Source organism: Lissotriton helveticus, chromosome 12, assembly GCF_964261635.1.
Source record: "Lissotriton helveticus chromosome 12, aLisHel1.1, whole genome shotgun sequence".
Classification (NCBI taxonomy): Eukaryota; Metazoa; Chordata; class Amphibia; order Caudata; family Salamandridae; genus Lissotriton; species Lissotriton helveticus.
The window spans coordinates 546,204,884-546,230,224 of NC_136073.1; the positions used below are offsets into that span (position 1 = coordinate 546,204,884).

The window sequence follows — 25,341 nt, forward strand, 5'->3', positions numbered from 1 at the left end:
ATAACACCAGGAGATGCAGTAGAAATGCCCATAAAATTACAAAATTGTTCTTCTGCAAATGCATACATTGAGCTTTTGCTCATGATTTCTTCCCTGAATTAAGGCACTTCAAGAATGGCTGTATGCTAAGAAATGTAATTTAGGAAATAGTTTCTGGGGTCTCGCCTACCAGACAATGCACTCGGTCTGTTGGTGAAAAGATTTGTTGTCAGCTTAAAGTGGGCTCACCATTGTTGGCTTTTATTGTCACTCATTTGAATGCTTTTTATTTGTGGCCTTGTGTGGATTTTCATTACTCTTCTTGTATCTGTCCATCACCTGCAGCATGGTCTCATTACGTGTGTCCTCCCTCTCCTTACTTTTTAGGCACTACCCTTTTCTTGTTTAAGCACTTCATGAGTGCATGTGTTTTCCAGCTGTTTCCTTGGCTTACTTCTCTTTTACCCTCTGTGGCGCTGTGTTGCTCTCGTCTGTGTGCTTCTCTCCAGCATGTTCTTCCCCGGTTTGCTTTCTCCGTCTTATCTTTCTCCCACACCAGTACCATGTTGCTCTCTCACTCATGTGCTACTGTTCTCCCCCCGAGCGCCACATTTCTCTAAGTTGTGTCTCTTCCCCTGTGCACACCCTCCGTGTTGCTCACCTGGCCTCCATCTTGCTTCCCCTATCCCATACCCCATCAGCAAAAATACAAAACAAAAAACAAATAAATCGCTTATGTGCTACTTTTTTCCTTTTTATTTACCTTTTAAACTTTGATTGGTAAATAACAAGCAAAAAGGCACAAAAAGCACCCAGGGATGCTGTAAAACATAGCAAAAAACATTGGCTAAGCCAATATGTATCAAAGACAAGACCTATTGGCTTTGCCAGTGTTTGTTTTTCCTGTTAACTGAAGGATTGGCTTTTTTTCGAATTGGACAATAAATGGAAAACTAACACCAAAAAGAAATCCATATTAACGTCATCTGAGACAGCCTTGACTTAGGAAACAAATCATATACTATCAGAGATTTGTAAACATGCATTTATTGAATACATAAAGCACAAGTTACTTACCTTCGGTAACGATATATCTGTAAGAAACAGTAGTTCGTCACAGGGCTTGTACCCGGGCATCCCTACCGGCACCGGAGTCGATTAAAGACTCAATAATAGACTGAAAAAAGTTAGTCAAAAAGTGACTTAGGAGTACTGCTCTTCCTGGATCTGCGCTTGCTGGCGCGGAAAAAAGAAGAACTGACGTCAGCGTGCGAGGGCGGCGTCTAATTATTCCGACGACGTCATCCCGGCGCCAACAGTTGGAATTCCATACTTACATTATTATCTTGTTGCTGCCTCTATTGCCTTGGTACAGTGTGCTTCAATCCACCTCTCTGAAAACCATATCTTTTATCAATCTATTAAAGTCCACCATGCAGAAAGACACTGTTGCACTGACCCCAACAGTCAGATGACCTTACATACTGCTCTACAATTTTTAGGCTACTCCTTTTAGATTAATGGGCGATGACCAGAAGGAATATGCTACTTACCAGTATGAATCTGTTCTTGGCATGTAGAGCTGCAGAGTTGTACATTTAGCAATAGATCGCCACCTGGTGTTGGGCTCGGATGATTGCAGGTTGTTGTCTTCTTGGAAGAAGTCTTTGTAGTCACGAGATAGGTGACTCCTCCCTTGGACAATACTGCGCATGGTCATCGACTACATCCTCAGATTGTTTTTCGCCATGATGGGAAATGATGGAGTTAGTAGAAGAAAAGAGAAAAGGATGTTCATGCGTGTGCATCTAAGTAAGATGAGTACTGGAACGGATACAAGTCCCGGGGAGGCGGGAGGGCATGTACAACTCTGCAGCTCTACATGCCAAGAACAGATGCATACTGGTAAGTAGCATATTCCGTTCGAGGCATATGAGCTGCAGATTGTACATTTAGCAACGATTGTGCAGCAGTGTCTACCCTAGCGGTGGTCGCTTGTATCCGATGCAGCATACTAAAATAGTGTTTTAAGTACAGCTTGGCCTACTGCAGCTTGCTGCTTGGCTTGCACATCAACACAATAGTGTTTAGTGAAGGTGTGTATTGTAGACCATGTTGCTGCTTTGCATATGTCCTCTAATGGTATGTTTCCTAAGAAAGCCAGACGCTCCTAGTTTGCGAGTGGAGTGCGCTCTATGAGGAACTGTTAGTGCACGTTTTGCTTTTTGATAGCATATTTGAATACACTTAACAATCCATCTGGCAATTCCTCCTTTAGAGATGGGATTGCCTTTGTGTGGTGGAGAGAAAGATACAAATAGTTGTTTTGTCTTTCTGAAGGATTTAGTCCTGTCTGTGTAGTATAATAGAGCTCTTCTAACATCTAGGGTGTGTAGAGCTCTTTCTGCAACAGAGTCCGGTTTTTGAAAAAACACTGGCAACTCTACTGATTGGTTGAGGTGAAAAGGAGTAATCACTTTTGGCAGGAATTTTGGATTGGGTCTAAGAACCACTTTGTTAGGGTGTATTTGAAAAAATGGTTCTTCTATTGTGAATGCTTGTATCTCCCTTACTCTTCTGAGAGAGGTAATGGCAACAAGAAAGGCAGTTTTCCATGTTAGGAATTGCAGTTCACACTTGTGTAAAGGCTCAAAAGGGGGACCCATAAGCCTTGTAAGGACCACGTTTAGGTTCCATACTGGTGCAGGTGGTAACCTAGATGGGATTATTCTTTTTAATCCTTCCATAAATGCTTTAATTGCTGGTACTCCAAAGGTGAGATAGTTGCTGTCTATTTTGTAAATAGGCTGCAATTGCTGCTAAATGCAGGCGTATGGAAGAATAAGCCAAGTTGGACCTTTGTAGGTGTAGAAGGTAGCAGATGATATCTTGGATGGAAACATCCAATGGATCAATGTTTTTGTTCTTACAGTATATTGCAAATCTTTTCCACTTGGCCGCATAACATGCTCTGGTAGTGGATCTTCTAGCTCCATTAATTATATTCATACAGTCTTGTGGTAGGTTTAAGTAACCGAACTCTAAGATCTCAGGAGCCAGATCGCCAAATTCAGTTGGTTTGGGTCTGGGTGTCTTATTTCCCCATGTTTCTGTGTTAACAGGGATGGCATGAGCCGTAACTTTTGATGTGGAACCAGTGCGAGATCCAGCAGTGTGTTGAACCATGGCTGACGTGCCCATGTGGGGGCCACTAGTATCATTTTGAGAGACTGTTGTCTGAGCTTGCGTACTACTAGTGGAATGAGTGGGAGAGGCGGAAAAGCGTACGCAAATCTGCCTGACCTGTTCATCCATATCGCATTTCCTTCCGATTGTGGGTGTGGAAATCTGGCGGCGAAGCTTGGGCATTTCGCATTCTCATGTGTGGCAAACAGACCTATCTGTGGATGCCCCCACCTTTGGAAGAATGGTTGGAGAACTTGTGTGTGCAGCTCCCATTCGTGAATCTGTTGTGACTGACGACTCAACAGATCTGCAATTTGATTGTGAATTCCTGGAAGGTGTTCTACTGTCCAGTGTATGTTTTGAGGGATGGCCCATCTCCAAATGGTCTGTGCAAGTTGGGACAGTTGCAGAGAGTGCGTCCCCCCCCTGTTTTTGTACATAATACATGGCTGTCATATTGTCTGTCCGGATTAGAACAGCTTTGTTTTGTACTTGTACTTGAAAGGTTTTGAGTGCTAGGAAAATTGCTAGCAGCTCTAAATGATTGATGTGTAACTGTTTCTGTTGATTGTTCCATTGGCCCTGTGTGGTATAATGCAAGAGATGGGCTCCCCATCCTGTGAGGGATGCATCTGTCGTGAGCACTATTTGTGGAATAGGGTCTAGGAACGGCCGTCCCTTTGTCAAGTTTTTGGTGTTCCACCATTGCAGAGAGCGATATGTACGGCTGTCCACCAACACCAGGTCTGTGAGCTGAGCTTGAGCCTGATTCCACTGTTGTGCTAGACATTCTTGTAGTGGGCGCATTTGCAGTCTTGCGTGAGGGACTATGAAGATGCAAGATGCCATCATGCCTATTAGTTTCATGAACACTCTGGCTTGAAGAGAGTGTTGGCATTGAAAACGGGAATGCTTTGAATCCTGGCTTGACTGGGATACGCTAGAGCTACTGATGTGTTTATGGTAGCTCCTAGATATTGATGAACGTGCGAAGGCTCTAGGTGTGACTTGGTGTAGTTTATTGTAAACCCGAAGTCGTGTAATGTTTGAATCGTTTGTTTTGTGTGTTGTACACACTGGTTGAACGATCTTGCCTTTATGAGCCAGTCGCCTAGGTAAGGGAAGACATGTATCTGTTGTCTTCTGAGATGTGCTGCTACTACTGCTAAGCACTTTGTAAACACTCGTGGTGCTGTTGTAACCCCGAATGGAAGGACTTTGAACTGATAGTGTTGTCCTTGTATGACAAATCTTAGATACTTCCTGTGCGCAGGATGTATAGGCACATGAAAGTAGGCGTCCTTTAGGTCTAGTGTTGAAAGAAAATCTCCCTGTTCTAGCAATGGGAGTACTTGTTGTAAAGTGATCATGTGAAAATGATCTGATTGTATATAATGGTTGAGGGGCCTGAGGTCGAGAATTGGTCTCAGTGTCCCGTCCTTTTTGGGGATTAAGAAGTACAGTGAGTAGACTCCTGTTCCTTGTTCTTGTAGAGGAACTACTTGAATAGCATCTTTTTCTAGGAGTGATAGAACTTCCTGTTGAAGCATAGTTATGTGTTCTGTGGACATTGGACGCTGCCTGGGTGGTATGTTTGGGGGGGGGGGTTGCTGTGAGTTCTAGGCAGTAGCCATGTTGGATAATCTGTCTTACCCACTTGTCTGTTGTGATGGAATTCCAGACAGGTAGGAACTGTGATAGTCTGCCCCCCACAGGAGTGGAATGCTGTAGGGGAGGCAGAGGGAAGTCACTGTTTGGGAGTGGAAGAGGAGCGGTTGTTATTACCTCTACCTCTTCCCTTGTTGTTATTGCCTCTGTATCCTCCTCTAAAGTAGCCTTTATTAGAGGAGGTCTGTGTTTTAAAAGATTATGTGGTATCTGCGCCAGTTTGCTTGGAGCCTCCTCTATAAGAGGAGCGGTGAAAAGAACCTCTGGTTTGGGTGGATTGTAATGCACCCATAGACTTAGCAGTGTCTGTGTCCTTTTTCATCTTTTCCAGTGTATTATCTACTTCCGGCCCGAACAGTTGGTTCTGATTGAAGGGCTGGTTTAGGATGGTAGTTTGTACTTCTGGTTTGAAACCTGAAATGCGTAACCATGCATGACGTCTGAGAATAACACTAGTGTTAACTGCTCTGGATGCTGTGTCAGCTACATCTAGTGCGCATTTAATTGAGGCATTAGATATTAATTTGCCTTCTTGTAAGAGCTCTGCCGCCTGATCCTTGTATTGATCTGTTAGGTGTTCCATTAACTTTTCTAATTGGTCGTAATGAGCCCTGTTGTATCGTAAGAGTAAGGCTTGTGTGTTTGCTATGCGCCATATGTTTGTTGCTTGTGCAGTAATTCTTTTCCCTGACGCATCAATAATCTTGGATTCTTTGTCAGGCGGAGGTGTGTCACCAGAAGTTTGAGAATTGGCCCTTTTACGTGCATTTGACACTACCAAAGAGTCTAATGGCAGATGTCACTTAATTTATACTGGATCAGCTGGTGCTGGCCTGTACTTTTTCTCTATTCTGGGATTTAACACTCTACACCTTACTGGATCTTTAAAAATGTCCGGAGCATGTTTAATGACTCCTTTGACCATGGGTAATATTTGAGTAGACCTCTGTGACTGTTCAAAAGTTTCTAATAAGAAGTCCTCCTCAATGGCATCAGAGTGCATAGGAACCCAATGGTAAAGTGCAGCTCTGTTTAGTAAATGATTAAACTCAATACTATCCTCTGGAGGGGAGGGTTTTGTTGGGTAGTACTGAGGATCAGGGATGTCTGGTGCATTGTTTGGTGCAAAATTATATGCATCGTCTTCCTTGGGATCTTCTTGGTTGATATCCTCATCTAAAGGGTATGTATGTGTCTCTGGTACATCATAATCCCACCCAAATCATACTCCTCGTCAGTGTGGTGTGATGATGCAGGAGATTGGATAGGAGAAGTTATAGGTTCAATATATGGATTAATAGGAGAGGAAGAAGGTGAAGGAGAGGAAGAAGGTGAAGGAGAGGAAGGGTGCATTGGAGAAGTTGCACAATCCTTTTTGGCAGGAACCACAGGTGTAAGTGGTGTGTCTGCTGGCCTTTTTTTGTAAGGAATTGCTTCCACATGTCCAGTTCTTGGGTTAATATGGTCTCTTTTCTGTCTAGGATCTGGTGTAAACAGATTTTCCTCCTCTATAATCTTCTTCTGCGTCGATTTTTTCGGTGCCGATAGAGGTTGCTTAATGTTCTTTGCCTTAGAAGGAGTGATAGAGTCCTGTGGCAATTTTTTCGGTGCCGAAGGTGTCCTATGTTTATCTGCAGTCTTTGGTACCGGTATTGGTGGTTTCGGCGTGGAAACAGATTTTGCTGGGCCTGCGGCGCCGGAATCCGGCTTCCCTTCTTTGTTTTTGGAACCGGAATGTTTCGGAGTATGAGCTTTCGGCTCAGGTTTGTTTCTGGGCACCGAAGGACGTTTTGGTTTCGGTGTCGACGAGTCCTTCGGTGTCGAAGGATTTTTCGGTGCCAATGGAGGAGGTGGAATTGGCACATGTGATTTTTTCGGTGCCGAGGCACCGGAAGGCATAGTCTGTTTCCTCGGAGCCGAGCCCGAAGGCGGGGCGCTAGAGGGTAAATTTCGGTCTCGACTGGGCCCCATGGGCGGAGTGCCGACCGTTGCCTCTTGTTTGGCTAGTGTGTGTTGTGCAGGGGCAGAGGTACGGGTTGTCGAGATGGAATCGAATCGTCCGAGTCCTCTGCCCCCGATATGATCTGGAGATCAGGCGAGTCTTCCTCGGCGACGAGTGGAGCCTCGTCCTCGGAGATATCTTCGATCGGATCTTCCTCCGCGGAGACGTCTTCTTCGACGATCTCCTCCTCAAAGATGGCCTCCGGTGCTGGCGCTGATCTCCTCATCTTGTGTCGACGGGCCCTCCGAACCCGAATGGTCTTTTTCGATCAGAAGGAGGCACAGGCTGTGCAGGTCGACTCGTCGTGTTTTGGCGAGAGACAGAGGTTGCAAACCTCGTGATGGTCGCTATGAGGGAATTTTGCTCGACATACCGGGCATCTCTTGAATGGAGTTCTGTCCATGAGGCGTAGGCCGTACGGCGCCGATAGGCCCAACGGCCCGCGTCGACGCACCGGGATGTAGCTGGTGATGTCGAAAGTCTGTTCAATGTCGAAGAAGTTTATTTAAAGTTTCACGCTTCGAAAATACAGAAAAGTTGTTTTCTAGCCGGAGCGGAAAACTTTTATCCGAACCCAGTAGCGGAAAAAAACAATCTGAGGATGGAGTCGATGACCATGTGCAGTATTGTCCAAGGGAGGAGTCACCTATCTCGTGACTACAAAGACTTCTTCCAAGAAGACAACAACAACCTGCAATCATCCGAGCCCAACACCAGGTGGCGATCTATTGCTAAATGTACAATCTGCAGCTCATATGCCTCGAACGAAAGCATTATTGGAAGTCAGGTGGAAGATAGATGTCAGTGTTGTGAAACAAGCACTGGCATAGCCAAGAGGTCTCGCCTTTGGGACCTTATAAGTGTTCAGCCATGCAACAGTTGTTGTACCAAGGATATTGTGCTGCATAACTAAATACTTATAAGGTCCCAAAAGCGAGCCCTATTGGCTATGCCAATGCTTGTTTGAATCACAGGCTGTTGAGCCGACGTCAGGCTTGAACCTGCCCTCTCCGCTCAAAGGTCGGCAGCTTTAGCCTAATACCACAACTTCCCCCACAAGAAGAAAGCATTTTCAATATTATATACAATGAAGCCATAGTGGTTGCTTATTTCTGCTATGAAACTTACAGCCATTGACAAAGCTAATAGCTCCAGCTTGTTGTAGCTGTAATGTACGTAAAGAACAAGCAAAATGCTAGGGCAGCACACTATGCAGAGTACAGATGTTTAGCCTAAGCGTTTTAAGCTACGCCCTTAATTACATTTGCCACACGCCTATGAGAGACCCACCCCCCCAGTCTTTTCATACCATGCAAAGCCCTTCTCCTGGCTCAATCGAAAACTGGCAACAAACGGCTGCAGTGTCATATTTCAGTTTACTATAAGTCACTGCACCAAGAGAGCCTGGGCATACCCAAGGTAACGAATTTAAAGCACACTGAAGCTCTCTCACATACCCACTGTGTGGGAAGTTGGCCTGGCATATGCTGTCCACTATTCTTGTGGGCACCTTGCACCAGTCCAAACAACCCTTATTGATGATCGGTTTAAGACAACCTTTATGGAAAGCTATCCTAGTGGTAGCTATCGCGAGCAGCCTTCAGGCTAAGTCTTGAAGTAGTGTAAAGCAGCTTAGTTAACCAGACTATAACCTCTTGAATGTCTATATGAAAGGAGAAACACATAAGGTATATATATAAAATAGTTGTACTTATTCTAAACACTCTCTAGTAATCCCTTTATGAGATTACAGAGCCAAGTACACCATTTCAATGCAATAGAACTTCAGTAAATAGCACAATATACGTTGAGCCCTAGGGGCGTACCAAACCATATATTAAGAAAGTGGTATAAGAACCACGACTTGACTAGACACAAGGCCTAGAGCCTGTAGTAGTGCTGGGGCCACAAGGAACCACCCAAGGTAGTGACACAGGGGACCCACGGGGGACGCATGCAGTGTGAGAACACAGCAGCAAATCGTTGTTAACTTAAATGGGGAAAGTCGCGGTTGGAAATTTAAAGATTAAGGACACTTAGGAGAGGACTTTGAGAAAACCCCTTTAGACTTAAGGGGTTCTAGGGCCAACACCCACGGGAGCACCGGAGTACTCGAGTTACCTCACCCAGGGAAGCCGGTTGCATAGGTGTCTTTTGGTGTCTGGAATTGTTGTTGATTTCAATGGCAATCGGCTGCAAAGTGCTGCGGTCGTCAAAGTGGAAAGTGTTCGGAGTGATCAAAGCCTGGATCGAAGGTGAGAAGAACCTGAAAGCAGAGGGGACAGAGTCTGGGTCACTTGCCAGTGACAAGGGGCACGATAGACGAATGCCCACCGATGTCAGGTGATTCAGGTGTGAAGAGGTGAAGCTTGACTCTGCAGCCACGAGGACCAGGAGGCGTCTATGACAACCAGATGCTGGATTCGAACTGTCCCACGAAGGATGTTGAGTGCTGCGGCGTCAGTGATCAGATTGGACCCAACAAGCCGTGGCAACAGCAACCCACGCAGAAAGTGAAGAAATGCTTCGGTGCGGACCAGCAATGTCCGGGTACTAACCAAGTGGTGGAGAGTCAGGGCACATCTGGAGGAACCAGGGAAGCCCAAGGAAAGTCAGAGTTGCCTTCTCAGGGACCCACTAGTCAACGGACCAGGGATAGCGAAGGTACCTCGAGAGAAATCACAAGTCGTCGGCTCACGGAACACTCGTGGAATGTGGGCCAACAATCTTCGGTGGAAATGCTGCTCGGGGTCTGGGCTACAAGTAACCCAAACACAACAATAATGGACAGAATGTGGATCAATGTCACACATTCACCCCAGTCCAAGGATCTGGGCCCAAATCCATCGTTTTTCCACTCCACACCACCCTGGGTTAGACAATGGCGATATGCAAATCAGCGCTGACCCTGTGCCCCATGGGAACAGTCCAGTCCGAACTACAAAAGCCATGTCTTTCCCAGAACGGAAATAAGCATCCGAGGACCGGCCCGGTTTCGAGGTAACACCTCTCTTCAGCCCGGCTAGCTTGATTCCAGTGGTGTGGAGTGCCTGGGACTCACGTCTGAGCATCCCCAGTACACTTAGAGCGGTAACTGCAAACACAACAATGATGGACAGAATGTGGATCAATGTCACACATTCACCCCAGTCCAAGGATCTGGGCCCAAATCCATCGTTTTTCCACTCCACACCACCCTGGGTTAGACAATGGCGATATGCAAATCAGCGCTGACCCTGTGCCCCATGGGAACAGTCCAGTCCGAACTACAAAAGCCATGTCCTTCCCAGAACGGAAACAAGCATCCGAGGACCGGCACGGTTTCGAGGTAACACCTCTCTTCAGCCCGGCTAGCTTGATTCCAGTGGTGTGGAGTGGAAAAACGATGGATTTGGGCCCAGATCTTTGGACTGGGGTGAATGTGTGACATTGATCCACATTCTGTCCATCACTGTTGTGTTTGCAATTACCGCTCTAAGTGTACTGGGGATGCTCAGACGTGAGTCCCAGGCACTCCACACCACTGGAGTCAAGCTAGCCGGGCTGATGAGAGGTGTTACCTCGAAACCGGGCCGGTCCTCGGATGCTTGATTCCGTTCTGGGAAGGACATGGCTTTTGTAGTTCGGACTGGACTGTTCCCATGGGGCACAGGGTCAGCGCTGATTTGCATATCGCCATTGTCTAACCCAGGGTGGTGTGGAGTGGAAAAACGATGGATTTGGGCCCAGATCTTTGGACTGGGGTGAATGTGTGACAATGATCCACATTCTGTCCATCACTGTTGTGTTTGCAATTACCGCTCTAAGTGTACTGGGGATGCTCAGACGTGAGTCCCAGGCACTCCACACCACTGGAGTCAAGCTAGCCGGGCTGATGAGGTGTTACCTCGAAACCGGGCCGGTCCTCGGATGCTTGATTCCGTTCTGGGAAGGACATGGCTTTTGTAGTTCGGACTGGACTGTTCCCATGGGGCACAGGGTCAGCGCTGATTTGCATATCGCCATTGTCTAACCCAGGGTGGTGTGGAGTGGAAAAACAATGGATTTGGGCCCAGATCTTTGGACTGGGGTGAATGTGTGACATTGATCCACATTACAAGTAACCCAAAGCACAGCCTCAAGGATCGCCAAGAAGCATATGCACTTGCAAATGTGCACGGTGTCCAGGGGTTCGACGGTACTCAAGAGGGCTGCGGGTCTCAGCTTTGCTGGGGACTCAGGTCGGCCTCGGAGAAGTGTGGAAATCCCCCTCCTGGGCTGCAATTACTTCGGAGTCTGTCGGGAGCTTCAGAGATGCAGACCCGTCAGATGAGTCTTTGGTGCCTGCCATGCAGGGGAGTAACTCCTTTACTCCAAGGGAGATTCTTCAGTCATCCAGCGTTGTGCAGATAGTCAAAGTTCCAGGATTCAGTATAAGAGCTTCAACCAGGTGTAATCTAAAGTCCTGGAGTCAGGGATTCCTTTCTTATACCCAAGGTAGGGGTTTGACATACTCTGGGGACCCACCTGTGGGAGGGTTTGGAAAGAGGGGTGGCTACACCCATTTCCTTTGTCCAGTTTAGCGCCAGAGCAGGGGCTGGTAGTCCCTGCAACCGGTTTGAACTGGGCTATGCACAGGGACACCAAATGTGCACCCAGTGCAGACTTCAAAGCACTCTTGGAATGCACCCACCCAGCCCCACTACACTAAAGCCTGTCAGGGAGGTGGAGACCCCTCCCTGTGACAGGAATCCTATTGTCCAGGCCTCCGCTGGCTGAGTTTCGTCCAGCAGCAGGAGGCCAGACTTGTGTATGTGGCTGCAGCATCCATTTTGTGATGCCAGGGCTCTTGTAAACTGGTACCGGGTATACCGGTGTGAACATTTCTCTCCCTCTAGAAGTGTGGAATTCTACCCCCGCCGCCAGAACTGGCGGGGGTAGGATTCCAAAGTGTTTGACACCAAACACAACATGTTTCCTTACAGCCATTCCAAAGATAGTATTTACCGCAAGGTTATAATGCACTTAAGAGTATATGGTCTGGCTGTATCACAGAACAGCCCCTGATAATAGATTCTGAAGACTAAGACTGCAGAGGGGCCCTGCTCATGCATGGGCACCCTCTCACACAAAACCCAGCACCCTGCCTTCAGGATTGATAAGGCCTGGCATAAGGGTGACTGAAAGGTTCATATGTGTAGTGATATAATGTAGATATAGGGAACCTATATCTAAGTAAGAGGTGCATACACCACCTTATACAGGGTGAAGTAGCAGACCTGTGGTGTCATTTTGGAAGGCTTCCCAGGGGTGTGATAATACATGCTTCAGCCCCTGGTAGGCCTCTGGGGTAATTACGCCCGGGGTACCCAAGGTACCATATACTAGGGACTCGTAAGGTTACCCCAGTAACTAAACTGGAGTGTACCTAATGTACATGGAATCAATTTAGAGAGGAAGCAGCTAGGCTGGGGACCTGAATAGCAGGTTCCCGGCCAAACGAATTGAAAAACCATCAAAACACGAGAAAAAAGTGGGGGCAACCATGTAGTCAAATTCCACCTTCCTACACACTGCACAGCAACAAACACATGAGCAATTTTGCGTTTACCCGTGTGTATTGGTTGTTTAAAAAGCACGTTTCTGGTGAAAGAATGAGCAAGCTGTTACAGGCTTGTTCAAAGGCTCGCCTGTTGATCCCAGACGCATGTGCATACCCTTCTGGATGTGCACTGCACTAGGAAGCGAAAGCCTAAACATCAGACTTCAAGATTCCAAGCATGATCTCCAGCTGAGTCTTCAATGCAGATCTGCCCTCCTAAACAACCCACCGGCTTCTGTTGGTGTACTAGTATTTAGGGGAAAAACAATTAAAGGTGATGAGCACATTAGTCTCGCTTGGAAATTAAAGTGGCAACTTTTATTTCTAGGATAAGGGCATCCATATTTTAGAAAGTGGGAAGCAGCTGGCATTCTTCGCGGGCTCCACGTTCCTCAAAACTGTAAATAAAATGTAAAACTTTTACAACTGCACAGACCGGTCTACGGAAGTGTCCCGTTAAAGGCCTGTTATTTGAGTTCATTTGTCTCATTGTGTTCGTGAAGCAGGAGAAGGGCCCTGCACGGGGCAATTACCTTTTCAGCTATATCGTTATTTGGTGCGTATTTAAACTTGATGTGGAAAGGCCTTTGCAGGAGGCATCTTGAAGTGTTGTGGGTAAACATCCTGGGGTCTGTCTTCCTTCCCCCAGCCCCCCTGGGCTCCAGTCACTGGGAGCCAGAGCAAAGGTGGATTCGGTGCGGACTCTGGCTCCCCTTCTGTTTATAAGCAGCCATGCTGCAAATTCACGGAACCCAATGCTGCGCACACCCCTGTCATGCCCCTTTATTTTGCGAGAGGAAAATGTGGCCATTGCAAGCAAGAGGAGTGCGCATAAAGTTCTTACAAGCTTCTTGCGCCATGCGTGGAACAGCGTCCTGTCCATATACTGTCTGTGGAGTGCTCCGGAGCCTCACCATGCCCCCTCATCCTTGGGGACAGTAGACACATAAAATCTCTGCATCAGTTCCGCTTGCCAGCCGCTAAGAGTGATTTGCCCAGAACCTCAGGACAGGAATTCAGCCCTCAGCACAAAGCATTGCTGCAACACTGAATGGGAGCTGTAATGGCATGAAAAAGCAGAACAAAGGAGGAATGCCGTTGCAGCCTCCCGTGAGTGGTGCGCGCGCGCTTGTGTAGGCTGGAAGTTCAGAGCGATTCAGACGTGCAACGGCAAAAGTGAAAGCAGGGAATGGCAAGGAATGCAGCTGTTTACAGAAAACAGTGCCGGGACGCGCAGCCACAATGTAAAGGAAGCCTTTTAAATAGGAAATCAAATAGATAGCACACGGGGCGCACCATGCTCCCTCCTGCAAGGTAAACTCCACCCATGCACGAGGGCTCATTGGAAACCGTGCAGTACATGCACGAGTTTCCCAAAAAGTCCTGAGTGATTCCAAGAGGTCACACCTAAGCAACGCTTGCACGCTACGTTAGGCTCGACCTAAAAAGGGGACAGCAGGAGACAGAAACTGCACACAATAATGATCTTGCAGCTACGACATGTGAATTCAAAGCTTAATACATGCATGGACTACTTACTTTTCTCCAGCTCAAGGACACGGCTAACACCAAGACACGGGTAGGTGACTATTTTACCATATTAATGAACTAGCATTATTCTTGCACTCTTGAAATGTCATGAAAGCAGCAAAGTAACTTCCTTTGGTGAAAATCGAGCAATTGAGGCAGGGTGCCAGTTTCCCATCAATTCTAGAACCACATACGAGTGATCCATTGCCACCAGCACAACAGACATTTGACCGTGCCATGCATACTGTACCAGCTGGTATGCTTGGCAAATTAAATAGCAGTACAACCCATTGATATCTGTATCTAGCATGGGCACCCTTCTGTGCCATTCCTTATGTAAGTCAGTGTGGCATCTGCAATGAGCATTTTATACCACAACTGGAAAAGGGTATCAGGAGTGAGTGTGGTGTGCAAAGGAATATACCATACTATAAAAAAATGCTGCTATAAGGAGCTAACAATATAAGGAAGCCGCTACAATGAACCAAGACATCCACCAGGAGGGTATACAATATAATAACTATAATTTAATTACCCACTACATCAACTCGTTCTAAACTATACTCTAATCCTAAAATTAAACCATTACTTTAGCCAAACATGCTTGCACCCTATCCCTAAGCCCAAAGCTTACCCTTCCCATAAGCACATCTTTAGCCTTATCACTGTCGAAACAGTATTGTGGATTTAGTTCAGGTGTTCATATAAAGGTTTCTGTGCAAGTGTACATCTATGCGATGGGCATTCTGTCCCAGTGTGCGTGTTTTCAGTCCCACATCCCCTGTACCCAAACTAACATAACAGTGCCACCATCTAGATCCTCTATCTGGGATTCATTATAGATATGAAATAAAGACTACCCCACTTTTGGATATGTGCCAAATTCAAGAATTATAAACTGCATCCTGATACAGAGGAGGCCAAAAACATGCCACCTTGCTGCTGGCATTGAAGTCATACATACACGAGATAACCTCACCTGTCTGATTAAACAGGTCTCTGGAACATACTTCATTCACACATGGATTTAGAATTCATTACCACCATCAATTCTAACTCTTCATTCAGGACAAAGGTATCGGTTATGTGGTAATTCCAAGTGTCCCACCAGCCCGTATAAAGTGTTACTATACACTGAGGTGGGTACGAAATCCTAAAGCAATATGGACTATGACCTCACAAAGTGCTATGTACATCATCCTTGCAGTAATACCTGGTATATACCATACTGAGTTCACCTTATCCACGTTTGTTTATGTTTTTCGTTTGTGATGCTGAGTAGTGTAAAATGATGTATATGAAGAGGGCCAGGAGTTTCACCCTATTACATTGAAATGCATGCAATAAGAAAGAGATTGCATAGTGTGTGTATAGCTTCTGCTCAACCGAACATTGGGGAATAAGGGGGGATTTAATATATGGATGGGCATGCATGAAACAAGCACATTGATGCATGCATCAAGAGAATGTACTATATTGACACAATCCTCAAATTCTCACTCGGAACAGCTGAGGTTTCTGTTCAATCGCCTTTATTTTTTTTTATATTGCTTTGTCCTCTTACAACGTATGATTTTGATGAAAACAGGCATTAGTATATGCCTCTCCATCCGAGGCACAGGCAAGTAGGCCTTATTGATGTTGGTTTTATGTCCAGTGTCATGAGAGTTGACAAGTGACAGACCCAACACCACTGACTAAACTGAGACACATTACGAAACAGGGATTACCAATTAGTCCTGATGGAAGCCAGAGACCCTGCATGGACCGTGATGAAAGGTGAAGCAAGTCAACACAGTATGAGGGTAAAGGGGTATTACCTCTCCCCTTGATCCACCCAGATAATTCACATTTTAATCATACCAGTGGCACCCAAAAATAAAGGGAAACGGGGGAGTGAATACGAGGCATTTTTAATATTTATATTCCCCATCAAGATTAGTACATTATTCAAAGTGCACCCTGGAAGATGGTTGGGCCGACTCTGGTTTGTAGGGACCAGTGTGCGACCCGAATATGAAGCATGATCCCAATAGGGTGTGTGGGGGTCTACAATGAAAATACTGAATATTCTTTCGGGACAGTAGGACGAAGCCAGAAAAAGACCATTTTAAGTAGTGTGTTAGGATTTACAGGTTTTGTGAAGTAGTGTGACCTTTCCTAGTCTGCAGACATAAGCAAATGGTCCAGTATGACACTGTATGAGGGCCAACTGCCACTGTTCCATTTGAGGCCACTGGGACTCAGACTATGCCATGCTCCCCACCTAAGTGCATTTGCCCATTCTTAATTGCTTGCAAGGGTTGAGGCATATCACAGACCCTAAATAAAAAAAAAAATCGGCGTCAACCCTACCTTATTCTTAAGCACAGGGGCTGGTAGTACTATAACGGAAATTGGTCATGTGCTGGCAACTTACTGCCTTGCTAGAAACTGGAGCTATTTCAGTTTTGACTGCTCATCTCTAGTTCCAAAAATGTCCATGACTGCAGAAGTGAAGCACGACCACAGAGGCAATTGGATAACTTCCAAGCATGTTTCTCAAGCTAGCCAAGGGCAACAACATCTAGCCCTTTGGTCCCAGAGGGTCGTGCTTACTCTTGGGAGGTTTATCACAGGGTAAGAATTTAAAAGAACAACATCACACCTACTGACAGTCCTCCTCTTAGGTGATACAGGTCCAAAGGCTGTATCTTTGATGCAAATACCTTGGTGACTCCTCACTACTACTCTTTAAACATATTCTGCCACTTACCAGAAGGTACAGAACCAATCCACATTAGGCTCCGTCCATGCAGTCATCCAGCCACACAGCACTCTTTTTCATGCACACAAACTTTGACAATATATGCAGGGCTTACAGCAACACCACTCTCTCACTGGTTTACAAAAAAGCAAGACCTGTTCTCCCTAGACATATTCTCCTGTGAGAAGGTGGTCATCTCAGAAGCAGAAAGTTGTGGCACTGCAATTTAATTTTGAAACGTAAATATTGCTTAACCATGCATGAGAATCATGCACGAGAAAAATACTTCTAAAACTAGCAAAGAGCTACAAAGGTTACTTTGAACTGTAGTAAAGAGTACATACACCTAAAATATTTTAAAACACAGACATATATCTATAACATAAAGTAACGCTATTTTCACAATGTAAATGTATAAAAACTGATCTAATTGCTCTTACCTGTTGTTTCATAAGAAACACCTGCTCATCTTCTGCCGCTAGCTCTTTATCATGCACTAACTGTAAAAAAACATTCAAAAGGGTTATAAACACGTACCCTGCAGGCAACTCAAAAAAGAGTGGAGACAGACAGAGAAAGAGTGGCTATGTTCAAATCACATTTCATGACCAAAACAGCTTTATAGTTTTACTTTAAGGAATAACAACAATTATAATATTGTTACTTAAACACTAAAGTACTAAAAATCCCATAAAACACATTAAATACAAAAACAATGTATTAATACAACTGAGCTTCTAATAAACTAGATACATGAAAAAAAATATATAATCACAGATTATGGCTAGTTATACATAATTGCATATTCTGTCTCCGGTTATGACTGGTTACTACATAATAAATCAAGATGAATAAAAATGGAGTACAATGCAATTTTTCAAGCCCACTTATAATCACACACCAGCTATGTAAACGACTAAGAAACCTCAGGGCATGAGAGACAAATAACTGGATCTAGTTATCCAGGCAAGATGTATAATTAGCAATAGTCTAAGAAGACCAAATGAGTAGAAGTGTCGAATTTAACTATACTAAACACATCCAAATAGTTCAGTATGCCCATATTTAAAAAAAGACAGGAATGGTCCATTTTAATCTATTCTTGAGGAAGAGCAGCAAAACAACAAACATAGGCAAAGCCAATAAGTCGCATGTATGCAAGAGCTATTGACTTTGTCAATATCTTTTAGCCATGTGGTACAGCAGTGGTCGGTTGTCTATACATGACAACTGGCATATAGTGCTAAAGTAAAGTATTCCAAGGCCCTTGTTGTCCTTGGACCGATTTGATGCTACATATTTTTTTTAAAAACCGCTGCAACCCAGGGCGGGATGAGGGGGTAGTTGGACTGCAAACAAATGCACAAAGTAGTTTCGAAAGTGCAAGCAGCATAAGGAAACTGGGAAAGGAAGCTGTACTTGGGCCATGCTCCAGGGGAAGAACAAACACGTGAATTGGAAGAAAAGCTGACATGCAGTGACCAAAGAAATGAGTGAGAAAGCCAACCAATGGAAATCAATGGGTGGGCTCTAAGCACCACCTAAGTTAATGAAATGTCTTGCAAGCGACTGCGCATCCGCTGCCTCAGGCAAGACCAACTAAATTCACGTCTGTCTCAGAAATCTGCTCTCAATAAAGGCAATGGCTTGATCACATTTAATTTCTGTCCCACTTTGATGTGGGCCACTCTAAAGATAAAATACCCAACCTAAACTTCAAACACAGTACATTAGCATATTGAGGTTTGATAGAATTTAGTTGGCTATCAAACAGGAGAAGTATTTTATGTATCAAAAAGAACTCCGTAAGACCGCTTTGATTAGGTTCCAACAACCTGGTTTGGGCAACTGATTCTCAGTAGATTTTTTTTAGATAAACCAAATGAGGCAAAAATTATGGACTTAAGGGAGTACCAACAATGGATTGACCTCAGCTTCACAAAGGTTGTATGGCACAAACCAGGGCATATTCAGTGCTCTACGGCTTGCCAATCTTATTAAAGCTCTGTAAGTTCTTAATGCAGCTTTTCTCCAAAGTCTAAGGGCCTGATTAGGGCTACGGCGGTCTGATGGACAGTCCTAGCCATGGTGGCGGTGCAGGCACATCCGGCCTGACCGCCCTATTACAAGTTGGGCGGTTGGACTGCCATGGGGCTGCTGCAACTCCCATGGTAGGGCTATACAAGGCTGTAGATTGTAGCTGTGGCTTTCAGACCTCCAGAACTAGTGAAGTAGCATGTGAGTTAAACCTTCTGGCATACCTCAGCGTAGCCCAGTCTGCCTCCTGATTCACAGACACTGTGTTTCAACCATTTTTAGTCCGATAATCAAGTTAATTCAGTGATGACTGGTGAAATCTGAAACTAGTGATGCGTAAACATATGCCTCAAATATGATGGAGTGAGTGGCTGATCAGAGGCGCAACTAGAGTCAAATTTCGGGGGGGGGGGGGAGGGGGCTAAGAAAACATTTCAGGGGGGGGGCTGAATCTTTATGCAATCGGCAGAGTCGAGCTGCAGGGGCTCTTAGAAGGGGTGAAACAACAAAGACTCCCCATTAACATGCACAAGGTCTTTTAAAGACCTGTGAAGTGCTCGGGTGCGGCTGTGAGCCGGCCCGGGAGGTGTCTCATCCCAGGCTGCCAGACACGACGGGGGGGGGGGGGCTGAAGTCCTTTGAGGCCAATGGGTTTGCGCGCCTGTGGCTGATGCATACAAGCCCAAATAGGGAGCCAAAGGGTTCTCCACTACCACAATCCTAAACACCAAATTAGCAAATTTGAGCATTTTACACAATGTTTTCCAAAGGCAACTTGCCAAAAAGTTACAGATCTGAAGCACTAGTGAAAGGATACTCTTGAGGACACAGCTATTTCATGGCAGTGGATATAATACTAAACCTCAGCTTTCCTATTACCAGACTGCCCTTCTCCTCAAGCTTAGTGCATTAAAAAGCTGCAAAGACAACCCATGTCATAGATGACATCCTGGGTGAGGTGCTTGCCCCCCTTTTCCCCTCCATCCCCTGGCAAAGAAAGGGGGGGGGGCGGATAGAAAGTCCACTAGACTCTTCGAATTTGATTTCCCTTTAAAATAAATAAATAAATAATAATACAAAAAGGCGTGGACACACCATGACATATACATTTGTTGGCCCAGCTGAGAGAGATTGGGGTAGACACACAAGTTACTACTTGTGTAACGATATATCTGTAAAAGACATTGGTTAGTGATAGATTCCCTACCTTAGAATATCCCCAGGCGTCAGACTGGATCCGGAAAATTTTGCGTAGCAATAGCCCTGCGCGCCAACAGGCATGGTCCACGGCTCCGCGTCCGTCGTCGGCGTCGTGAGCGCCCTGATGACGTCGTCGGAGTACTTAGACGCCGCCTCCGCGTGCTGACATCAGTTCTTAGACACAGCTTTTCCGCGCCAGAAACGCAGAGCCATGTTAAAAACCAACACTGGTGCCATTGAAACTAGGGCCCTGAAGGGGATGACCTTAACCCTAGATATCGGTTCGCAGAACGGGGAGGATGGGTGGGTCAGTAAGGAATCTATCACTAACTAATGTCTCTTACAGATATATCGTTACACAAGTAGTAACTTGTGCATCTGAAAGACACTTTAGTGATAGATTCCTTACCTTAGAATAGATACCCCAGCAATACCAACCCCGGTGGTGGGTCTGCGAACCAATAATCACACCAGAAAGTCCTGGAGGACGGAACGGCCAAAGAAGCCATCCCTCCGGATTTGGCTGTCCAGGCAGTAGTGTCGTGCAAACGTGTGCAGCGAGGCCCACGTAGCTGCCTGGCAAATGTCCTGCTAGGGCACTCCTCGGCCCAGGGCAGTGGCAGTCGCCGTGGCCCGAGTGGAATGAGCCCGCAATCCAACAGGGGGCTCCTTCTTAGCCAAGGAGTAACACGCCTGGATACACAAGATGATCCACCGAGAGATGGTCCGCTTGTGCACCGCCTTTCCCTTCTTAGCGCCCACGTAACCAACAAAGAGTTGGTCATCCACCCGGAACTGGCGTGTGCGATCCAGATAGTAAGAAAGCACACATTTTGGGTCCAGACAGTGGAGCCTCTCTTCCTCTTTCGAGGGATGCGGAGGGGGAAAGAAGGTGGGCAATGTAATGGACTGCCCGATGTGGAAGGCCGTGACAACCTTGGGCAAGAAAGAAGGTCTTGTCCGCAACACAACCTTGTTCGGATGAACAGAGAAGAAAGGAGGTGTGGAAGAAAGAGCCTGGAGCTCACTCACTCTCCTGGCAGAGGTGATGGCAACCAGGAAAGCAGTCTTCAGAGTAAAAAGACGGAGAGGACAGTTATGGAGCGGCTCAAAGGGAGCACACATTAGGTAAGTAAGAACAAGGTTCAAGTCCCACTGGGGCATCACGAAAGGAACAGGAGGGAACATGTGTGTGATGCCCTTCAAAAACCTATTTACAATTGGGGACTTCAACAAGAAAGGCTGATCAGGTAGCCTTAAGAAGGCGGAAAGGGCAGAAAGGTACCCCTTGATAGTGCCCAGATCTGAGCCCTGCTGAGCAAGAGAAAGAAGGAAGAGGAGAACCTCAGAAAGGGGTGCAGAGAGTGGATCCACAGCCTTTGCTGTGCACCATGCCACAAATCTGTTCCACCTGCAGGCGTATACCGACTTTGTGCAGGGACGCCTGGCTGCCAGAATGACATTACAGACTTCAGGAGGCAAGTCAAATGCCTCAACTGTCGCCGCTCAATCTCCAAGCTTGTAGGAGGAGACTGGACAGGTTCGGGTGGAGGACCGTCCCCTGCTGCTGCGACAGAAGGTCCTCCTGAAGAGGCAGACGAACCAAGGGATCGAGTGACATACTGAGTAGCTCTGGATACCAGTACCTTCGTGCCCAGTCCGGAGCCACAAGGATAACCTGGGCCCGGTCGCGTCTGATCTTCTTCAGCACTCTGGGCAGAAGTGGTATAGGCGGAAAGGCGTACAATAGACCGCAACTCCACTCGCGACGAAAAGGGTCTCCGAGCGAGTGCCGCCTTGGAAATTCCAACGCGCAGAACTGACGACATTGCGCGTTCTCTTCGGTGGCGAATAGATCTAACCAAGGCTCTCCCCATCACTGAAAGAGGCCTTGCGCCACGTCCGAGTTCAGACGCCATTCGTGATCCATCATGCACCGATGGCTGAGTTTGGCCGCCCTGGCATTCAGAGAACCTGCCAGGTGTTGAACCACCAGGGTCACGCCCTGATGTTCCAGCCACTGCCAGAGGCGCAGAGCCTCCTGGCATAGGGTCCACGACCCCACCCCGCCCTGTTTGTTGCCGTACCACATGGTGGTGGTGTTGTCCGTGAACACCTGCACTGCACTCCCCCGGACAGAGGGGAGGAATGCCTTCAGTGCTAGTCGGATCGCCCGCAGCTCCAAAAGGTTGATATGGAGCTGGGACTCCGCCGGAGACCAGAGGCCTCTGATCTCCGCCTCTCCCATGTGGCCTCCCCAGCCCTGGAGGGACGCTTCCGTCACAACCACGTGCTCCGGGTGGGGTAGGGAGAGGGATTTGCCACTGACCCAATCGCGGTCCGTGAGCCACCACTGCAACTGTCTTGCAGTGCCCTCCGAGATCAAGACATGATCGAACAAGTTGCCCTGATGCTGGTCCCACTGAAACTTCAGGTCCCACTGCAGAGCCCGCATCCGCCACCGGGAGTGATGCACCAGAAGGATGCAGGAGGCCATCAGCCCCAGAAGCCGCAGCGTCAACCTGACCTAGACTCGGAATAAAGGCTGAAAGATCGGACTCAGAGCCTGAATATCCCGAACCCGCTGTTCGGGAGGATAAACCCGAAACTGCACCGAGTCTAGAAACGCTTCGATGAAGAGGAGCTTCTGAGAGGGACACAGGTGTGACTTCGGCAAGTTGATGGAGAACCCCAGCAAGTGTAGGAGGTCAGCCGTAGTCTGGAGGTGGCTGACGACTGTCTGGGGCGAGCCCGCCTTCAACAACCAGTCGTCGAGGTAGGGGAAGACTGACACCCCTAACCTGCGCAGATGAGCTGCGACCACCGCCATCACTTTCGTGAACACCCGTGGGGCGCTGGTAAGGCCGAAGGGGAGCACGGTAAACTGAAAGTGCTCGTGGCCTACCGTGAACCGCAGGTAACGCCGGTGGGCCGGCAGGACGGGGATGTGAAAATAAGCATCCTGCAAGTCCAACGCTACCATCCAGTCTCCAGGGTTCCGGGCAGCTAAGACCTGGACCAAAGTCAGCATCTTGAACTTCTCTTTCCGGGGGAAGCCGTTGACGTTCCGTAGGTCCAAGATAGGGCGTAGGCCCCCTTTGCCCTTCTTGGGTACCAGAAAGTAGTGGGAGTAACAACCACACCCTACTTCTGGCCCAGGAATGCGCTCGATGGCCCCCTTGGCCAAGAGGGCCGTGGCTTCCTCTTGCAGAAGTTGCAAGTGATCCCCCGACACGCGGTGGAATTGCGGTGGCATGGCTGGAGGGGTCGCCTCGAAGGGGAGGGAGTAGCCCCTTCGGACGATTTGCAGCACCCACCTGTCCGACGTGACAGTGCGCCAGTGGAAGAGGTGATGGCGAACCCTGCCCCCCACTGGCGTCACATGGGCCTGAAAACACGGACTAGGAAGGTTTTGAGGCAGGTGCTGCTGGGGAAGGTGTGGACTGGCCTCGCCGTAGTCCCCGACCGCCGCCACGGCGGTTTCCACGGCCGCCACAGCGCTGTTGAACATTCTGCGGTGCGTGGCTGGCAGCACATGTGGGGGCGCCCCTTCCGTGGCCGCGAAAGGCACCCGATTGCTGGCGTGTGGCCGAGAGGCCCAAGGACTTGGCCGAAGCCCTGGAGTCCTTAAAACGCTCAAGCGCATGGTCTGCCTTGTCGCCAAAGAGGCGACGGCCATCGAACGGCATGTCCAGAAGAGTGGCCTGGACATCGGCGGACCTCAACCAGGCGTGGCGTCGAACCGCCACCGTCGTTGCCATCGCCCTGCCCAGTGAGTCCGTGGTATCCAGCCTACACCGGAGGAATATCGCGCTGCATCTCGACCCTCCGCAAGGGCTTGGGTGAGTTTTGCCCGGACCTCCTCCGGACATTGTGGCAGCACGTCCGCGACCGTGTCCCACAGGGTGTGGGTGTAGCGGCCCAAGAGGCATGCGGTATTGACTGACCACAGTCCCAAACTCAGGGACGAGAACACCTTCTTACCGAATTGTTCATACCTCTTGGATTGTCGATCGGGCGGAGCCGCCGGGAATGCGGTCTGGGAAGTGGAGGCCTGGATGACCAGGCTCCCAGGGGTGGGATGGGTGGACAAAAAGCAAGGGTCGCCCGGGGCCGGGCAGTAGCGTCTGGCCACGTTCCTATCCACAGGCGAACCTGTGGCGGGCTTGGACCAAGTGCCCACAAGAACGTCACACAAGGCCTCATTAAACGGCAGCAGAGGCTCAGTGGAGCTTGCCTGCTGGTTAAGGACCTCAGTGAAGAGGTTAGTCCTCACGGCCGCGACGGGGAGCTCAAGGTGTAAGGCCTTGGCCGCCCGCGTCAACACTACACTGTAAGAAGCCCCCTCCTCCGTAGCCACAGTGGGAGGGGAGACAAATCCAGTGTCTGGCGAAGTGTCAATTCCACTGGCCTCCCCAAGCTCATATGTCCAGTCCTCTTGAGACTGGCACTCTTGTGCCAGAGGGTCCACAGACCCCTCCCAATCACCCTCGTCACCCATCTCCTGCAGATCAGGGTCAACAGACGGGGCCAGTTCGTGGAAATAGAAATCTCCAAAGGCCGTCGGGAGCGGCGCCCAGCGGCAACGCTACGGCGCCAGAGCCGGACCGAGGGTAGGTTCGGGGACGGCGTCCATAGTGGGCGCCGGGGGCGACACCCGCAGGGCCTGCGCTGGTGAGGTCGTGAGGTCGATCGGCGACGACCCAGAAGTGGATCCAGTGAGGGCCTGCGGCGCCAGGACCGAAGTCGCCGGCAGCGCCGGGGCCGAAGCACCCGACGGCGTCGGAGCCGAAGCACCCGACCCGCTAGGCTCTCCAGCCGGGGCCGTTGGGCCTGGAGGCGCCACGGGACCCGGCTGAGGAGGGAGGGACCTCATGGCCATGAGGTACAGCTCGACCTCCTCTGGCGTCGCATCATGCCCAGGGAACCGAAGGTGTGGGGCAGGCGGTGACGTCTGCGACTCAGTCGGAGCCGCGTGGGTGGTGGCACCCGAACGCCCGGCCGCATCGCGCGAGCGTCGGGGTGGGTCGGAGGAACGGTGACGTCTCTACGACCACTCATGCCTCTTACCTGAGGACTTGGATCCTGACGACCGATGTCCACTCCAGAAGCTGTGAGGACTCCGACCCCGCGACCGGTCCCTCGACCCCCTGTGGGACCGGGACCTGGAGCGGCGCGGGGCTGACTGCCGGAGATCAAGTCGCTTGCGGGACCGCTCCCGCCTAGCTTTAGACGTCAGGGCCCGGCAGTCGGAGCAGGTGCGGTCGTCGTGGTTGAGGCCTAAACACTTGAGGCACCGGCGATGGGGGTCGGTAACCGACATCAGTCGGTCGCACCTGGAACAGGGTTTAAACCTGGGCATCCCTACTGGCACCGTCGGAGTCGAAGACTCGAGCAGAGAAATGTTCAAAA

At 48.5% G+C, this 25,341-nt stretch overlaps 1 protein-coding gene across 2 annotated transcripts in view; it reads right to left on the reverse strand.

Moving 5' to 3' along the window:
• Nucleotides 1-25,341, reverse strand: part of DYNC1LI2 (dynein cytoplasmic 1 light intermediate chain 2) — a 424,537-nt gene that overhangs the window by 146,217 nt on the left and 252,979 nt on the right. For both annotated transcript variants that reach the window (XM_078669984.1, XM_078669985.1), the window contains exon 9: nucleotides 17,133-17,192. In XM_078669984.1, the coding sequence (XP_078526110.1) occupies nucleotides 17,133-17,192 (60 nt within the window). The remainder of the gene's footprint in view (nucleotides 1-17,132; nucleotides 17,193-25,341) is intronic.